This window comes from Erpetoichthys calabaricus, chromosome 10 (genome assembly GCF_900747795.2).
Source record: "Erpetoichthys calabaricus chromosome 10, fErpCal1.3, whole genome shotgun sequence".
NCBI lineage: Eukaryota > Metazoa > Chordata > Cladistia > Polypteriformes > Polypteridae > Erpetoichthys > Erpetoichthys calabaricus.
The window spans coordinates 85,378,562-85,396,921 of NC_041403.2; the positions used below are offsets into that span (position 1 = coordinate 85,378,562).

Below are 18,360 nucleotides of genomic sequence, written 5' to 3' on the forward strand. Positions count from 1 at the left end.
ACGGAAGCATGTAGATCGAAAAGAGCAGCGGACCCAGGATAGAGCCTTGTGGAACACCATATAGAATATCATGTGTCTTTGAGTTGTAATTACCACAACTAACAAAGAATTTTCTCCCTGCCAGGTAGGATTCAAACCAATTTAAGACACTGCCAGAGAGGCCCACCCATTGACTAAGGCAATTTCTAAGAATATTGTGATCAATGGTGTCAAATGCAGCACTCAGATCTAAGAGGATGAGAACAGATAAATGGCCTCTGTCTGCATTTACCCGCAAATCATTTACTACTTTAACGAGTGCAGTTTCTGTGTTGTGATTTGTTCTGAAACCTGACTGAAAGTTATCAAGAATAGCATGTTTATTGAGGTGGTCATTTAGCTGCATAATGACTGTTTTCTCTAACATTTTACTTAAGAAAGGCAGGTTAGAAATGGGTCTATAATTTTCAAGAGCAGAGGGGTTGAGATTATTTTTCTTGAGTAGGGGTTTAATTACAGCAGTCTTTAAGACAGTCTGGGAAGACCCCCGTATCTAATGACGAGTTTACTATGTCAAGAATACTATCAACTAGTACAGCCGATACTTCTTTGAAAAAACTTGTTGGTATTGGGTCAAGGATGCAGGTGAAGGGTCTCAGTTGAGAAATTATTTTATGTAAATCAGGTAAATCTATCCTAGTGAAAGAATTTAATTTGTTTATGACGGAGTACTGGGGCTTCAGAGGATCCGCAGTGTTGGGGAGATATACTATGTTATTTCTAATATCATTAATTTTTTGATTGAAAAATACAGCAATAGCCTCACAAGTTTTACTGAAAGTATTTTGGAGGCATTCCTTTGCGTTACCAGTGTTTAGCAGACGATCAATCATGGAGAATAAGATTCTGGGATTACTAGCATTGTTATTTATAATCTTAGAGAAATAGCAGCGCCTCTCAAGACGGACTGTGTTATTGTATTCTGTTATTTTAACTTTTAATATTTCATAGTGGATGGTTAGTTTAGTCTTCCTCCATTTACGCTCAGCTCTTCGACATGTTCTCTTTAAATCAGACACTCTTTGGGTTTTCCATGGTATAACAATGCTAGAAGATTTTTTAACTGTCTTTTCAGGTGCAACTAAGTCAACAGCAGCTCTCACCTTAGTATTCAATTTTTCTACCTTACTATTTACATTATCCTCGGTATTGTAGTTAGTGCTATAAACGGACTGATTGCTTAGAATGTTTGTAAGTTTTAAAGCTGCTGAAGAATCAAAGAAGCGTTTTTTAACAATGTGCTTCTCATGAGTGTTTTCTATCATTATTTGTATATTAAAAAGTAGAAGAAAATGGTCTGATAGACCCGTATCAATGACCTGCTTTACATCAACTTTTAGTCCTTTAGTAAGTCTAACGTATGACCTACTTTATGTGTAGGCTGATTAACGAGCTGTCTCAAATCGAAAGAGTCCAGGAGGTTCATAAATTCTTTTACTTTTTGGTCACACTGATTATCGATATGACGTTAAAGTCGCCGACTATTAAGAGTGTGTCATATTTCGTAATTATAATTGACAACAAGTCTGAGAATTCCTCAAAGAAAGACGCATTAAATTTAGGAGGTCTATACACGGATAATACTAGAAAGTGAGAATCTCCATGAATAACAACGGCAAGATACTTAAAGGACTTAAATTTACCAAAATTGACATCTTTACACTTTAACCGGCTCGAGTAAATGTTTGCTAAACCGCCACCTTTCTTTCCCTGGCGATCCGCATGAGTAAAACTGTAATTCGGAGGCGCAGATTTGATTAAAACAGCCGCATCATCTGAGCTAAGCCACGTTTCACTTAGTGCAATAAAATCAATTTTTCTATCACTAATAAGATCGTTTATGAAAAACATCTTGTTGGTTAATGCTCTAACATTTAATAGTGCCATATTTAATGTTTCGGAGGAGCAGAGCTGAATTCTATGTGTGTCATGGGTATTTGAAATAGAAATTAAGTTATTTTTATTAGTGCCGCTATGTGCATATTTTGTATTTAATCTGTAATCTGTTTTTATAAATTTAATACATTGTACATCTACAGGTGTAATTGTAATTAAATTATTAGTGTTTATGCCGCACTGCCTAGATTTTTTTACATGCATTGAGATTAGTTATTAGAGTAGTAATACAGTGCACTTTTGCGGAAGACTTTGTTAAAGAATTATCATGTCCTAGCAAAGCATTAGCATTACGGAAGGGGTTAGGAGTAGAAATAGACAGTCAAGAGAGACGAATTACCTTAGCGATGTTTTCGGAGAGGACCTGGGTGCAGGATATATTTGGATGCAGAATACGCAACACATTCCCCCAGCCCTGTGTTGTGACCCAAACCCAGGGTCCAAATCTGGGGGTTGTCAGTGGTGACACATCTCAGCTGATGGGCTTTAGCAGCTGTAAGACGTGCCCAAACTGCTCCTACTACAAGCTGCTCACAGTTCTGCTTTATAGCCACCATCTCCAGGCATTCCTGCTCCCTCAGACAGGTCTAGATTACTTAAGGAGCCTATCCCTCTCAGGTCAGGCCCCAGGCATTACACTGCCCTCCTCTCAGAACCTTCATCTTCAAGGGTAACACGGACCTACTCCACCTGAACATTCAAGGTGTGTTAAGTGATCTGGTCTGTCCTACCTAAAGCAAGCTAGCATGAGTGCTAACCAGCCTTCCATCTTCGGGGGGAAGTCAATTCTTCATCCCACTTCATGAAACAACTGGCGGCAGAAAGACTGACACACAGACACAAGCATCTAATTAACGGCACTCGAAAGGACTGTTTATTGTTTCTTTAAGAATGGAACTGGATGCGCGCCCGCTGTTGACCTTGGAAGACACCACTCAGACAATTGCTGCCCTCTCGAGCCAATATGGCATATATGGCTCTGACCTGGCGCCCCCAACCCCCCATTAACCCGCCGCAGTGCCTCACCTGCCTGTTCCCTCACAGGCCGAGTCACTATAGTACTGTGTACTGGGACCACCACCCAACCCCAGTATCTGTTATACCTCTTAATAATACATGGTATTTTGTGGGGCACAATAGACTCTGGGACTGTGTTTTATCTTACAGTGTTTAAAATATCAGGAAATTAATGCAAGATTGTATGCAATTCAGGTCTCTAGTGTACTCTAAAAGACATGTGTGCCATAAAGAATGTACATGAAATAAATGCACAGAACAGCATAAGAGACTTTGAGTAACAAATGCAACCCCGTTAATTTGTCATTGTTATGGGCTTTTTTTATCGGAATTGGCAGGACAACAGTGCCAGTCCTGTGTGTTTGCTATACAGAATGATGGCTGCTTCGTGTGTTGATGAATATATAAGCCAGAGGCCAGGAAGATGTGTGATTGGAGACAGAATCATTGGTCTTTATCCAGGTCTTAGTTTTTGGCTCTGAGGATGGAAGAGGAACATGGGTAAGTGGCTGTGTTATGCCCAAATCCTTCCCCAGTGTACCTTTCAAATCAGTGCCCAAAGGAGACATCTTATACCTACTCGTGCAACAAATACCAATAACTAAATTTTAGAAGATCCTTAAAAAGATGGACTTGGAGAACTGGATAAATTATAGTTTTACGTTTTCTTGCAATTGTAGCATTGGAAGTAGAACTGGACCAACAAAATAGTAAATATTTAAAAACTGGCAATAAAGCCTCCCAGTCCTACTTCTTATAGACTTACTCTACTATAGCTCTTTACCACAGTTACCTTTACTACTTTCTAGACATCTGGTTCTTCTCATGTATAAAGTTATTGACTGAGTGGATTTATTAACACTTTATGGATAACACTAGTTGTGCTACGCATCTAAGATGGGTTAAAATCTAAATAATCAACATAGACTTCGTGTTAATGTTTGCAGTGCACCATCTTTTGGAATGTATTTTGTTATGCATGTGCTAATAAAATGTCTTGCATTTTTCATTCCAACAGATGGTGCATCACATGCATTAGCATTGTGTTTACAAATCTCATACCAAATGGCATATAACAGAGATGTAGCAACTGGATGGACAAACAGATACACAGATACACAAACAAGGACAACTGTCCTTTTTTTAAGGTGCATTTTTAGTTTATGTCAGCTGTAATGGTATAGGAATAGTAATTGTACATCAACATTAAATGAAAATGTGAATATTAGTGATATACTGTAAACCTGTGTGAAATCACATTTGACTTTCTGATTTAACCACACAGTGGTTACTGTTGTTACCTAACAGATCGGAAAGCTGGCAGTGAATCATGTCTGTGTGGAGTCTGCCCATTCTCTTCAGTCATTTGACAGTCATTTGCAGATGATCTGCAAATCCTATTTGAGGATAAAATATGGGAGAAGTATGAGCTCAGTTTATTGATGAAGGTCATAGTGACTTGAAAGTAGTCTTAAAATATCAGGCATAAATATAGAGACGTCCATTTCTTCTAATTTCAAATGTGATATATTATATTTGCCTGTAAGATTTTAAGAAGTGTTGTCATTATTGGAGGGGTTTATTTCTGAAACAGGACTAACTATATATTGTAAGTAATCTCTTAATGAATGCATTATGATATAAGATGGAATCCAGCAACTCTAAACCTAACAGATGGACATCAGCTTCCAGAAGCACCATTTTAAGGTCTTATTGATTTGAACAGAAATCCTGAAATACCATTTTTAATTTGATATTTGCTTTAAACAGTCAATCCTTTTCATCTTCAGCTTGTCAAAAAGTGCTGGAATCATTCGGCTCCAATGAGGCCAACATTTGAACAAATCAAGAAGATGCTGGAGAAGATGAATCCTCATAAAGTGAGCCCTGTGGACATGATGATGAACCTGGTAAGCTTAACATTTCAATCCCATAGGTTATTGCCAAGTTGTTTCTGATCAAAATATAGAATTGTACATCACTAAATATGACTCACAATGCTGTCGAGAGAATGTGGGGGACACATTAGTTCTAGGGAGGTGATGTGATTAGTATCCGTGCAACAGAATTCACTGTCGGTGTCTCCAAAGCCACTCAGGTTGATTTTCTTTGTGAGCACATCACTCACGAGTAGTCATAGCAGTAATAATGGCAGATATGCTGTCATGTGTAGAGAGCATCGGGAAATTCTTACTTTGAAGTCCAAGCAATATGTGATATGTCACCACTCCATGATAAGCAATAATAATAATGTTTTTATTAAAAGAAAACATAGATCAGTTTACCAGATGTAAACTGACTTCAATAATTTAGCGGTCAGTAAGCCATACATTAGCTAAATTAATTTAACTTCTTATTGCTAATTCTCTCTTTGCATTTCACTTGCATTCCAAAGGACAATAATTTATTTCATAAACCTGCTACACTGCTTTCACACTTACACTCATTCACGCTGGGCCACCACAGCATGACCGTGAGATGTGGGTGAAATCTGTAGTACGAGGAGGACAATCATCAGAGGCAGAGGGAGGACAGGCAAACTCCACGTAGTGCGTCTATGTTAACAAATTGGCATTTAGTCTATAGTGCCTATAAACAGTATATTGAGTAATAGTGTTACATTTTTACACAGCCTTGTGGGAGTATAATATACGATCAAAATGTTTCTGCTTACATTTGAGAAAAGTTAAATAAGAAAAACTCTCTAATGACAAAGTCTAATATACCATATTTCAGGCTCAACATAAAATGCACAGCTTATCAATGAAAGGAAATAAGTTTATCTAAATGATATTTTAAATAATGTCTATATAGCTGTTTAGTGATAGAATAGTGGTAGAGTTGTTTCTCCAACTTTTTCACCATGGAATGGGAAGGCACAGTCTTCCTGGTCCATAGTGGTTGCAGATTTCTTGTTGCAGCTTACCTGATAACTAGTTAGCAATTCAGGCTTCGAGATGAAACCTTTGCTTATTGTTATTCACTGGTAATAAGATAATCGAAAAATATTTGCTATCTGTTGCCCTCCGTGCACTTAGTGTCTTTCCTCCATATTCACGTGTGTCAGAATGTCTCTTCACCAGCGCTCCCTTTCTCAAATGCATTCTCGTACAGCCTGCTTCTCAGACTTTGTCATTATTTTCAAGTGGCCTTTCTCACCTCTTGTCCGCTTTTGATACTTTCTGTTTTTTGCAGGTGACTCTCTCAGTGTGCACCTTTACTCCTTGTGCGTCTTACATTCGCACTTCCGCTTTCTTCACAGCACCAAAGCCAAACTGACCAATCAGATTGCTCTGAGGGACTGGACATACAAACCTTAGTGTTTTATTACATAGTAGATTATCAACATAATACAGCTCTCAAATGACATGTTTGTCAAGAATTAAAAAAAAAAAAGATTACAATGTTTTAATCTTCTTTTTATAAATGATTTTTTTTTTTTTTACTGCTTTGAATTTCTCCATTTTCAATATTTGTTTGCCATGACGCTACATATCACTTGGGGTGTCTCCTGCATGTGTGTGTGTGTTTGTGAGCTTACGGGACATGGCGATGGGGTTTTAGCAGCCAACCTTATTCTTGGGTAGACTGCATGCTCAGTAATTGTGTGTAGTTTGTTTTGATGAAGGAGAGACTGTTTAGTTTCTCCGGCAATTTATTTTGGTTTTGACCGAGATTTTTTCCAACTTTAGGTTTGTGTATTCCTTTTCATTTGGGTGCTGATCATTCTTTCCTCAAACGTTTTGTCCCCAATACTTTTTCCAGACTAATCTGTTTTTGTCCTAATCTATCTTTCCTTTGCTTTCATTGTTTTAGTGTTCTGATGCTTTTGAACATGTCAAAATGATTATGACACATCCATTTTTGATATTATGAGGAAGGTTTTTCCTTGAATGGTTTAGCAAAAGTCAAGCTTTTATTTTAACAAGTTTCTTAAAAACAGGTGATACTGAAAATATTTTTTAAACTGATCTCTCTAGGAACAGCCTTTAGGAACTGATGTTATGTAATAGAGAAGAGACAGCACATGATGGGTTCAGGCAGGCAGTGTGGTATGGTGGTTAAGGCTTTAGATCTCAAACCCAGAGGCTGTGGTTTCAAATCCTGCTACTGATCCTGTGTGGCCACGAGTAAGTCACTTCACCTGCCTCAGGTGTTGTAAGTTAACTTGGATAAAAGTGTCAGACAAACAAGTAAACATAATCCACATTTTACATAGGTAAACAGGCTAGATATATTTATAATTACAAGGCAAAAATCCATAAGCCTTATAAAGGGTGACATTCTTTCTATGTTGTAGGCTTTGATAACCACAAACATTTTAATAATAATAATAATTATTATCATTTATTTTTATATAGTGTTTTTCTCATTACTCAAAGTGCTTTCCTTGCAGGTAGGAGGAAACAAATTAATAGAATTCATTGATGCAATCAAGTAGTAGAGAATGAAGACAACTGCAGGGCCAGCCATTGGTATACAACCCCAACTTGGAAAAAGTTGGGACAGTATGTAAAAAAACAAATAAATACAAAAAGCAGTGATTTCAGAATTCCATTTGACTTGTAATTCATCACAAACAGCATAAAGAGAAGATATTTAATCTGCTCAACTTCATTTTCCATATATATACAGTACATCCATCCTTGTCATTGAGGACATGCAACACATTCCAAAAAAAGTTGGGATGGGGCATGAGATAAAAAGAGAAAGTAACGATGTGAGTTGAAACAGATGATGATCAACTGGTGATTGTGACCATGCTTTGCTATAAAAGCTGCATAAAGGAAAGGCCTAGTCTTTTAGGAGCAAAGATGGGCAAAGAATTGCTAATCTTCACACAAAAGCATGAGAAAATCATTCAAACGTTTTAAATCAATGTTTCTGAAAGACAGATTGCAAGGGATTTGGGAATTTCACCCTCAACAGAATATAATTAAACGATTCAAGGAGTCTGGAGAAATTTCAGTGTGTGAAGGGCAAGGGTGTAGGAATAAGCTGACTGCCCATGATCTCTGATCTCTCTGAAAGCACTACATTAAGAACCGCCATTTATCAATAACTGATATAAACACATGGGTTCAAGAGAACTTTGTCAAACCTTTCATCAAGTAACACAATATGCAGCTACAACCATAAATACCAGTTACAATTGTACTGTGCCAAAAGGAAGCCATATGTTACCAGTGTTCAGAAGCCCTGTTATCTTCTGTGGGCTCGGAGGTATCTGGGTTGGACCATCACACAGTGGAAACCTGTACTGTGGTCGGATGAATCAATGTGTCGGGTAATTTTCAGAACAAGTGCACGCCGCATTCTCCAGACCAAGAAGTAAAGGACCATCCAGACCGTTACCAGCTTTAAGTCTGGACACCAGCGTCTGTGATGGTTTGGGTTTGTGTCAGTGCCCTGGACAAGAGAGAATTGCATGAATGTGAAGTGACCATTTATGACGAAAACTACTTACAGATTTTGGAGGAACATATGCTGCCTTCAGGATGTTATCTCTTACTTGGATGCATATTATCAGCAAGACAATGCAAAGTCCCATTCTGCGCACATCACAATGACATGGCTGCATAGGAGGAGGGTGAGGGTGTTGGACTTGCCTGCCTGCAGTCCTGACTTGTCCACAGTTGAGAATGTGTGGCACATTTTGAAATGTAAAATGTAACAATGAAGTTTCCACACTGTTGCACACTTTAAGACTTGTTTGCAAGAAGAATGAGACAAAATTACACTTAGAACACTCAATAAATTGGTGTCTTCAGTAAGTAAACTTTTATTTAGTGTAAGAAGGAAAGCCAATGTTACAAAGTGGCAAATTCTTTACTGTCAAAAATTTTATGAGAATGCTGCAAGAATCACAATCAAAATAAGCGTTTAATTTTGAAAGAAAACAATTAATTAAACAATGGAAAGTTACAGTATATTGTTGTCATGTCAAAGATCTTTTATTATCATTTTCCAATCACTGCTTTCTGTTTTTATGTGCATATTCCCTACTGTCCCAACTGTTTCCAAGTTGGCGTTGTAGGTAATTGAGGTGGCTACCCAGAGCCCCTTCCTTCCCTGTAGCAGAGATGCCCAGGCACCAGTAATCCTGCTTGTTCTTCATGGACAGGAAAACAGGGTTTGCTTCAGAGCTTTAACTTTGGAACTGCCCAAGTTTTTTTTAGAAGAGTCAGCTAGAACTCAGAAGATGACTAACACTGCTATGAGCAGAAACAGCACTGAGGAGCTATGCATAATGGACACATTGTGACCAGATGTACACGGTATTCAGTACAAAGAACCAGGTCTTTGTCAGAAATACATGACACCTAAAAATTTACTTTTATGGAGGATGGTGGGGGTGTTTGTTGAGAGCGTCCATTGGAAAAAGACTTGTTGTGCTCAAGACAAAAGATCAATCAAATTAGAGGTTTGATAAACAAGAGTGGTAAACCCTGTAAATGTGTTGGGTGACCCATAAGGACAACAGACAGGTGACGGTGAATGTATGACATGTTCCTCAAGAAAGCCTGCAGAGCACAGAGATGCCTGCCCTCCCTGGCGTCACCTTCTGTTTAATTAGACATTCAGCATTTACCCCCATCTGACAGGGTTTTCTCACTTCTGCTTTGTCTCCCGCTCCCAGAACGGTCTTGTATGACATTCTTCAGCTCTTTTCACCTTGTTGGTGTGATAGCATAGAGGCTCTGTACTCATCTCAGTACGAAGATACTAGGGGAATAGTAGAATATCTTTGCACTCCTAACTATAAATGCCAAATGAATCTTTACATGTTTTAACAAAGCAAATGAAAATGAAAAAGTTCAGATTTTGTGCGTTGTAAAAATGTATGGGTGCTGGGGAAACTCACTTCCCAAGATAACAATGTTATCTGCACATGAACTTTAACAGCATTCAAAAACTGTATATTTAGAAAGCAATTTGTAATTCTAATGGCAGATGGAAAAGTATAGCAAGCACCTAGAAGCCATTGTAGCGGAGAGGACTCAGGATCTTCTACAAGAAAAGCAGAAGACGGACCGTTTGCTATACAGTAAGATTTTTCAAACAACTTGTCTTGTTTTTTATTCTGGTGTTATTTGTCTATGTATAGCAGCTCAATTCTGTTGTCTTTTTGAAGGTAGTCTGTTTTAATGAGTAATTATAACCCTGGTGAATTGGCATTAGAGTGCTCATCAGATGTTATATGCTTATTAAAACAGCTTTTTGAGCTGAAAATAGGTTAATCTACTTATTGAACACACATGGGTTAACAGCACTATAATCGGTTTATGCTTTTAATTGCAGGTTACTTTCACTTATGGCATAAAGGGCTTGCATACTTGAGTTTTTGATGGCAATTACTTATTACTGTATATTATTTTAATTATGTCCATCATTAGGTGGACATAGGAAATAGTTATGAAAACAAGTAGGTCACTATTTGACGTTTGTGATCTTGTGACAATTTGAGAAGAGCTGTGGCCGAAACAATACTTTTGGATTCATGTTACAGAAGCCTAGATGTGTTTGGTACATAGAAACATTTGGTATACTTTCCAGTACTGAGGATGTGTATGACTTAACTACGCATACATTATACAACTAGTTAAATGAAAAAACACATTATACACAATAAAAATTCAATTTTGTTTTCGTTCACTTTCCCATCACATAAAGCAGCAGGCTAAAACTCAGGTCCTGGAGGAAAGCAGTAACTGCAGGTTTTTTTATTCTCACCACTCTTTTAAATTAGTAGTGGCATTGAATGGACACTAAATCAGAAAATGGCTGACCCAAGATGTAAAGTACATAAAATGGCAGACCTTGATATTTTAAGAGGATCTTCTTCTTCTTCTTCTGCTTGCAGCTGCTCCTGTTAGGGGTTGCCAGAGCAGATCATCTTCTTCCATATCTCTCTGTCCTCTTCATCTCGCTCTGTTACATCATCACCTGCATGTCCTCTCTCACCACATCCATAAACCTTCTCTTAGGCCTTCCTCATTTCCTCTTACCTGGCAGCTCTATCTTAAACATCTTTCTCCCAATATACCCAGCATCTCTCCTCTGCACATGTCCAAACCAACGCAATCTCGCCCTTCTGACTTCATCTCCAAATCGTCCAACTTGAGCTGACCCTCAAATGTACTCATTTCTAATCCTGTCCATCCTCGTCACACTCAGTGCAAATCTTAGCATCTTTAACTCTGCCACCTCCAGCTCTGTCTCCTGCTTTCTGGTCAGTGCCACCGTCTCCAACCCATATAACATAGCTGGTCTCACTACTGTCCTGTAGACATTCCCTTTCACTCTTGCTGATACCCATCTGTCACAAATCACTCCTGACACTCTTCTCCACCCATTCCACCCTGCCTGCACTCTCTTTTTCACCTGTCTTCCACAATCCCCATTACTCTGTACTCTTGATAAAGTCATTCACCTTCACTAACTCTACTCCCTGCATCCTCACCATTCCACTGACCTCCCTCTCATTTACACACATGTATTCTGTCTTGTTCCAGGATGAAACCTTAAAATTAGTTCTGAAGTGGGTATTGGAGAAAGATGGCATCTTCACAGCTGTGCCACAAAGGGAAAGCACCTAAAAGACAAGAATTTCATAAGAAATGACAATATCGTGTACGCCATTCATGATTCTGATTATCATTATTTACTTGACATGAGCTCGTTTGACACTGTTCTGTAGCTAAAGTCTCAGGTTCGACCTAATGGACACAAAAATGGAAACACTTGGTATTGGTGACAAATGCTTTAAAGCAAGAACGTTAAATCTATACATGGCAGACGTGAGAAATATGCCAATGTCTTATAGTACTCCTTTTGTCAGTAAAATATAAGTGGCCTGTGTCTGTCTGGAATGTGAGGTTGATTAATATATTGTGTGTGATTTTCTTTCACTGTGTTATTCATTTTTTATTTACTTTTGTTATTATTTTCTTCATTATTATGGTGAAGTCAAGAATATGCTCATATTTGATTTTTGACATTTCCCTTTTTACTCTGGTATGATTTTAATTTTTATTACTTGTTGTTTTGATCTTTAATAATTTTTTGTGTTTTTCAGTGGGCGCTGCCAATTTGAAGCAAAAGATGTGGTGTGCTGTCTGTTAGTGTGGTGCCGAAGTGTGTTGGGCATAGCAAGAGTATAGATAGATAGGTAGACAGAACTTTATTTATCCCCTGAGGGAAATTTGGCTTTTTACAGAGGCTCTTTAAATAATTAATGGGTAGATAAATAAATAAATAGACACACACACATTAGTCTGAACACACACCAAAATGACTGTAAAGCAAGAAAATTAAAAAGAAAGAAAAGTTCTGACTTGGTAGTCACTGTCACAGTGAGGCGTTTTACAGGCATATTACCATTGGTATAAAGGAGCCGCAGTAGCATTTCTTGACACACTTCTGCTGAATAATTTGTTGTCTGAAAGTACTCAGCTTTGGTGTGCCAGAGAGAGGATATGCAGCATTGTTCATAATGGCATTTAGTTTTGTTTTAATTCTCTCCTTTGATATGACTTCCAGGGGGTCCAGAGTGTGTCCTATAACTGAGCCTGCCCTGTGAATTAGCTTGTTGATTCGATTGGCCTCTCTCGAAGTGATGTTATCAGCCCAGCACACCACAGCATAGACAACTGCACTGCCATCACAGAGTTATAAAAGATGTGAAGGATGTCACTTCCCATATTAAAGCAATGTAGTCTGCTAAGGAAGAAGAGCCTACTCTGCCCTTTCTTATATAGTTCTGTGTTCAGAGACCAGTCCAACCTGTCATTAATGTGGACCCCTAAGTACTTATAGGAGTGGACCACCTCTACATCCATTCACTGAATAGTGACCGGACATAGAGATTCTTTGGTGTAGCCAACATCTATAACCAGTTCTTTGGTTTTGCTGATGTTAATATGCAGACAATTCTCTTTGCACCAAGAAACAAAGTTCTCCACTGACTCCTGTACTGTGTCTCATCCCCTTTGTTAATACACTCCACAAGTGCAGAATCATTTTAGAATTTTTGCAATGAAATAACCGGGTGTTATATTTATAGTCTGAGGTGTACAGAATGAAGAGAAAAGGAGACTGCTCCTTGTGGTGCGCCAGTGTTGCTCACATCTGTATCAGAATCACAGTCACAAACTATGGTCTGCCTGAAAGAGAGTCTATTATTCAAAACACCATAGGCTCATCCACCTGCATATCTCTGAGTTTACCCCTTAACAGGCATGGCTGGATGGTATTGAATGCACTAGAGAAATCAAAAAACATAATTCTCACAGTGTTGCCAGCTTTATCCAGGTGAGAAGAAGCCTTGTGGAGCAGAGAGATAATTGCCTTCTCCACCTCAGTCTTTGTCCAATAGGCAAACTACAGTGGGTCCAGGTGGTCTACCACAAGAGGACTCATATAGTACAGGACCAGTCTCTCAAAGGTCTTCATGAAGAAATTGTCACTGGTCTGTGGTTATTAGGTGAAGAGGTGCCTTTCATCTTTGGAACAGGAACAATGCTGGATGTTTGCCACAGCAGTGGCCCTTTCTGAAGCCTTAGTGACAAACTGAACAGGTGACAGATGACATCACAAAGTTGGTCATCACCGACCTTAAGAACCTGAGGACTGCTCACTCCTGAAAGAAATAACTTTAATAGAATCTCTGCCTCTCACTACAGATGATCTTTGAAGACTCCTGTTTGTCGTACTGAACATGTTAGTGCCTTGAAGCTGCTTAATTTGAGTAAAGCACAACATTCAGTGATGGCTTTGAGGAGAGCTTCAGAGACCAAAAACTCTACCAACCAACAACATCTTATCTCCCTTATTCGCGCACACCTGGCGAGGGCACTTTTGAATTAAATTCTGTTCTTTTATAGAAATCCCAGAATTGCATTCAGTTTTCATCCATAAGGCCAATATTTCCTACCATATGACTGATCTCATTGTTAGTTTTCCTTATGTGTTTTAAACTTTTCTTTTATGCTTCTTTTATGCTTTGATTATCTGCTTACATCATCACCTTAGGTAATCATTTTATACCAAATCCCCTTTACTCACAGTGCCTAGAGTGTATTAATCATGCATCCATACATCTTGCTGTGAGATTCAAACCAATGACACTGTTATCCTGGGCAGCCCATCAGAGTTCTTTATTGTCTGTTTTGTGGTGCAGCAGCAATTGTACTACATCTGGGTTATTATAAAGGAAGACCCCAGCCAAGGAGGTGGCATATCCCATCTATGACCGAAACAGTATTTGAAAGAAAAAAGAAACAGTTGGCAAAAGCACACACTCTAAAATGTGGATGTACAGCAAACGTGACAAGCAATGGTGAACAAGCTATTTTCATACATCCATTGTATGTTATAAGAACTGAAATTCAAAACCCTGCATACTGTAGTCAGGTTGCTTTTTAAGAAAGAAATCCTTGAAATAGAATTACTTGCAGTGTGAAGTTTGATGTGGTCCCATGTTTTGCTCTTATTATTGTTCATTATTGAATAGAAATGCATCTATCTATCTATCTATCTATCTATCTATCTATCTATCTATCTATCTATCTATCTATCTATCTATCTATCTATCTATCTATCTATCTATCTATCTATCTATCTATCTATCTATCTATCTAGAATCAATAATTCACATATGTTGTGAAGTGCCAAGGGATACGAGGACTTCAAAAGAATAGGATGCAAGGCATAAAAATAAAACAAAATAAACAGGTGTGTAATAACCTTTTTCGGGATGTCTGGCTCTATACAGTCCCAACTGCCAGGGGGGCTTCTTTTTGGGGCAATGAAGGCAGGGTCAATCGTCCTCATTGGACATCTTCTCAGAGTTGTGGAGGGAAGAGATAATACCGTTGGTTACAACACCCCATCTCATCCTGAATGGTATTGTATAATAGGAGTAATAGAGAGACAAAATAACTTGAGAAGCAAAAGATCCTGACAGGCTTTATTTCCAACTGAGAAAAGAGGTCATATTTTAGGTCTCATAGATGAATCGGTAGTGTTTGCCTAGCTCATCTGCCCCTGTTTGGACAGACATATATTTATGCCTAACATTAATTAGATTCTAAACGGCAAATAAAAACACAGCAGAGCTGTACAGTGGAAAAAGGAAATCATCTTGAACAAAAAAAAAAAGCAGAAGTGAAAAAATGGTGGTGGCAGTAGTAGTGGTAGTAGCATTGTCAAAAGTGCAGTTTAAAAAACAATACGTGGCACAAAATATTTAAAAAATAAAGATTAATATGCACGGGTAAACAAATGAAGAAGAAAAACAAATTGCTATGTAAAAGAAAGTCAAAATAATATTGTGACATGTCTAACAGGATCAGAGAAGTTGGTGATCTTAACAATACTCTAAGGCCTGTTATAATGGAATAAAAATGACCACCATTACAACACTTACTAAGTGATGTGACCATGCCAGCTGTGCCACATAGGCACTCCTCGCGATCTGAGAAATGAAGCAATAAATGTTCTGAATTATTGTCTGACCATGACTCAGGTACACATGACTTAGACCTTGCTAATCTCTCTTTCACTGTACAATTGTCAGGTACATTTTATACATACCTTCTTTAAAGTAGCCTTCTTCGTTAATTTAAAAAAAAAAAAAAGATTTATCAAAGTGCCTTTTTCCTTTGAAAAGTCAGTTTTCAGCTTTATATGTGTGTTATTGTCTACATTTTGTTTTTATTAAAAAAGAAAAAACACTGTTGCTGTCACTTAGGTATGCTACCCAAGCCCGTAGCTGATGAACTTCGACAAGGACGTACTTTAGAAGCTCAGACCTACTCCAGTGCTACCGTGTACTTCAGGCAGGTCATTCTTGTGCTGTGCAAATGGTGGACCTCATTTTAATTCTTGTGCAGTAGCATGTGCTAGCTGTGTTTCTATTGCTTTAGGCAGATCATCTTTGTTCTGCAAAAATAGTGGCTGCATTGTTACTAGTACTGTGTTGTACACTCATGCCTCCTAGTCGCATTTCTGTGAAAATTGTTTTTTTTTTATTGTACAACAAGATAAAATGCCAGATAAAGTCTTCTGGGTTTTGTGACGCTTCCAGTTCTGCACTGATTATAAACTAGTGTTAGTCACTTTTCACTAAGAGTAAACTTTATAAGAAATGTTGATGTTTTTCTTCTACCTACAATATGTTTCTTTTATTGTTTTTTCACTGTAACCCAGTGGTTCCAGGCTCAGATTTGTTTTGTTTTTTTTCTCCAAAGGTTTCTGGCCCCATCCTTATAATTTCTCAGCACACCTAGGTTCTGATCAGTATGTGGATGCTATGTCTGCCTGATAATGTCATAACAAAATTGTGATAGTTTCACATACACTGATTGGCTCGACTCCTGTGTCCTCATGTATGATAAGCATCTACTCATGCTGATTTTAAACACTCGTTACAGTTATTTTGATTTGTTTTTCTCTGTACTATTCCCATATTTTATGCAATAAGAAGCAGAAATAACAAAATGTACTAGACAGAAGATAACGTCAAAGCATTTATTAATTATGCTCAATATGACTTATAAACTTAAAAAAAAAAAAATGCTGCATGTAGACAATTAGCAAAAAATTGGCAAAACAGATAACTTGCGCAACACAAAACCGAACAAAAAATTAGGCAAGAGTATAAAAAAAGCAGTAAAAAGAAAAGTTATCATTTAGGGCTTCCTCCTTATATTCTATGTGGATAAGTGTGCATATACCTGGTCCTTCCATTTCTTGAAATCGACATACAGTAGATATATATTCATCACACAAGTAAAAAATTCAAAAATTACAAAAACTTTGGACTACCTATCTAGAGGCTTTTTCAAGGACAAACAGGCTAGAGCAAAAACTTCCACGTTAAGTTCCCCCTGTAACTTCCAAAACCCCTCCCATTAAATGGTGAAGCATGATGCTTGTTGCATAGCAACAGCCAGAGACAGACGGCAAAGCATAAGTGAAAAGAGGAGGTAAAGGCAGAGCCCAAACTGACTCCTGGCAGCCAGTGCATGAATGAAATACACTTGGGAACACAATCTGGATCAAGTGGTGATTAATACATCACAAGACTAACTGGTGTCTGACCAGTATTCCCAAAATGATACCACTGAAACAACAGCAGGGAGTTGACTATATGTGTTGTAATACACATGATGGTGACATGAAGGTTGTGGTTGTTCAAAAAGTACTGGGTAGGTGAGGTGTGTCCCATCTCACCATATTTCTGTCATATTATGATCTGGGACTGTTTTAATCTTCTTTATGATTTAAAATTTCCTACTCCACCAATGCAACCATCTTTGCCATTTACGTTATTGTAAACGTCAGTGGATGATGTCAGAGAACTGAGACTGGTGCTTAACCTCATCTGCAGTATTGGTCTTACCTTTCAGTATAGCTTTATACTACACAGAAACAAGGCCACAGCCCCATGTTGCAGGAAAAACAATGTGGTGTTGGCTCAAGTATAAGTGTTACATTAATTTTTAAATATTTACATTTTATACAGTTTACATTTACCATTTCACTTTCAGCTCCCATCTCCTTTCTAGTGCCACTTTTCTTTAATGTCTAGCTTGTAGCTGGTCACCTACACATGATTTTCTTGTTCTTGTTTGTGATCGTTTGTATGTATATTTGTTGAGCTAGGCATTCTCTTTGCTTGAGTCATGTGGGTACATCCTGACTAAAAAGTTGTGTGGAATCTTATCACGTCTTCCCTTAAAGTGTGTCTGTGTGTTTGTATGCAACATGCACTTCTTTAAAACTTCTAAAATTCCAATATAATAGCAGACTCGCCTTAAGAAAAGATTCAAAAATGACCTTTCTAAAATATTTCTGTGCATAATTTCTTGAATGAATTATTACAGAACACTTTTAATTAATAAAAAAAATAAACACAATTTAATTAATATATTATAGAACACTTTAGTCAAATAATTAAACATTTGAAATTATTTGTGTGCATATGAAGACAAAAATATTAAAAGTATATTTTGTTGCCCCCAATCGAAGACCTTATTTATTTAATTTACCCACTCTACAAAAGAACATAGTTGTAAGAAGTGTTGTATAAAAAATTCCACTACTGTATTCATAGATACTTAAAGTTGTAAAAAAATCCTCTATAATGTATTCTTGAGTATTATTTGTTTGCATATAAATTTTGGGAATTACAGATGAAATGTACAATGTCAGCATTTTTGTCATTTGTATTTTTTGTATTCCTTAAATATGCTGAATAATACGATTAATACATTTATGAAAATAAAGGGTAAGATTTAATTTATACAGTGTACTACCCTAAAACGAATAGAACAAAACAATATATTTATAACAATATGTAGTGCAAAATGTTTATTATTTGATAAAGAAGACAATCAGCAT

General features: G+C 37.5%; 1 protein-coding gene across 1 annotated transcript in view; it reads left to right on the plus strand.

Annotated features, from left to right (window-relative positions):
* Positions 1–18,360, plus strand: part of LOC114658397 (atrial natriuretic peptide receptor 2-like) — a 77,796-nt gene that overhangs the window by 48,419 nt on the left and 11,017 nt on the right. Inside the window, exons 16-18 of the mRNA XM_051932445.1 lie at positions 4,743–4,862; positions 9,907–10,000; positions 15,707–15,794. Coding sequence (XP_051788405.1) covers positions 4,743–4,862; positions 9,907–10,000; positions 15,707–15,794 — 302 coding nt within the window. The remainder of the gene's footprint in view (positions 1–4,742; positions 4,863–9,906; positions 10,001–15,706; positions 15,795–18,360) is intronic.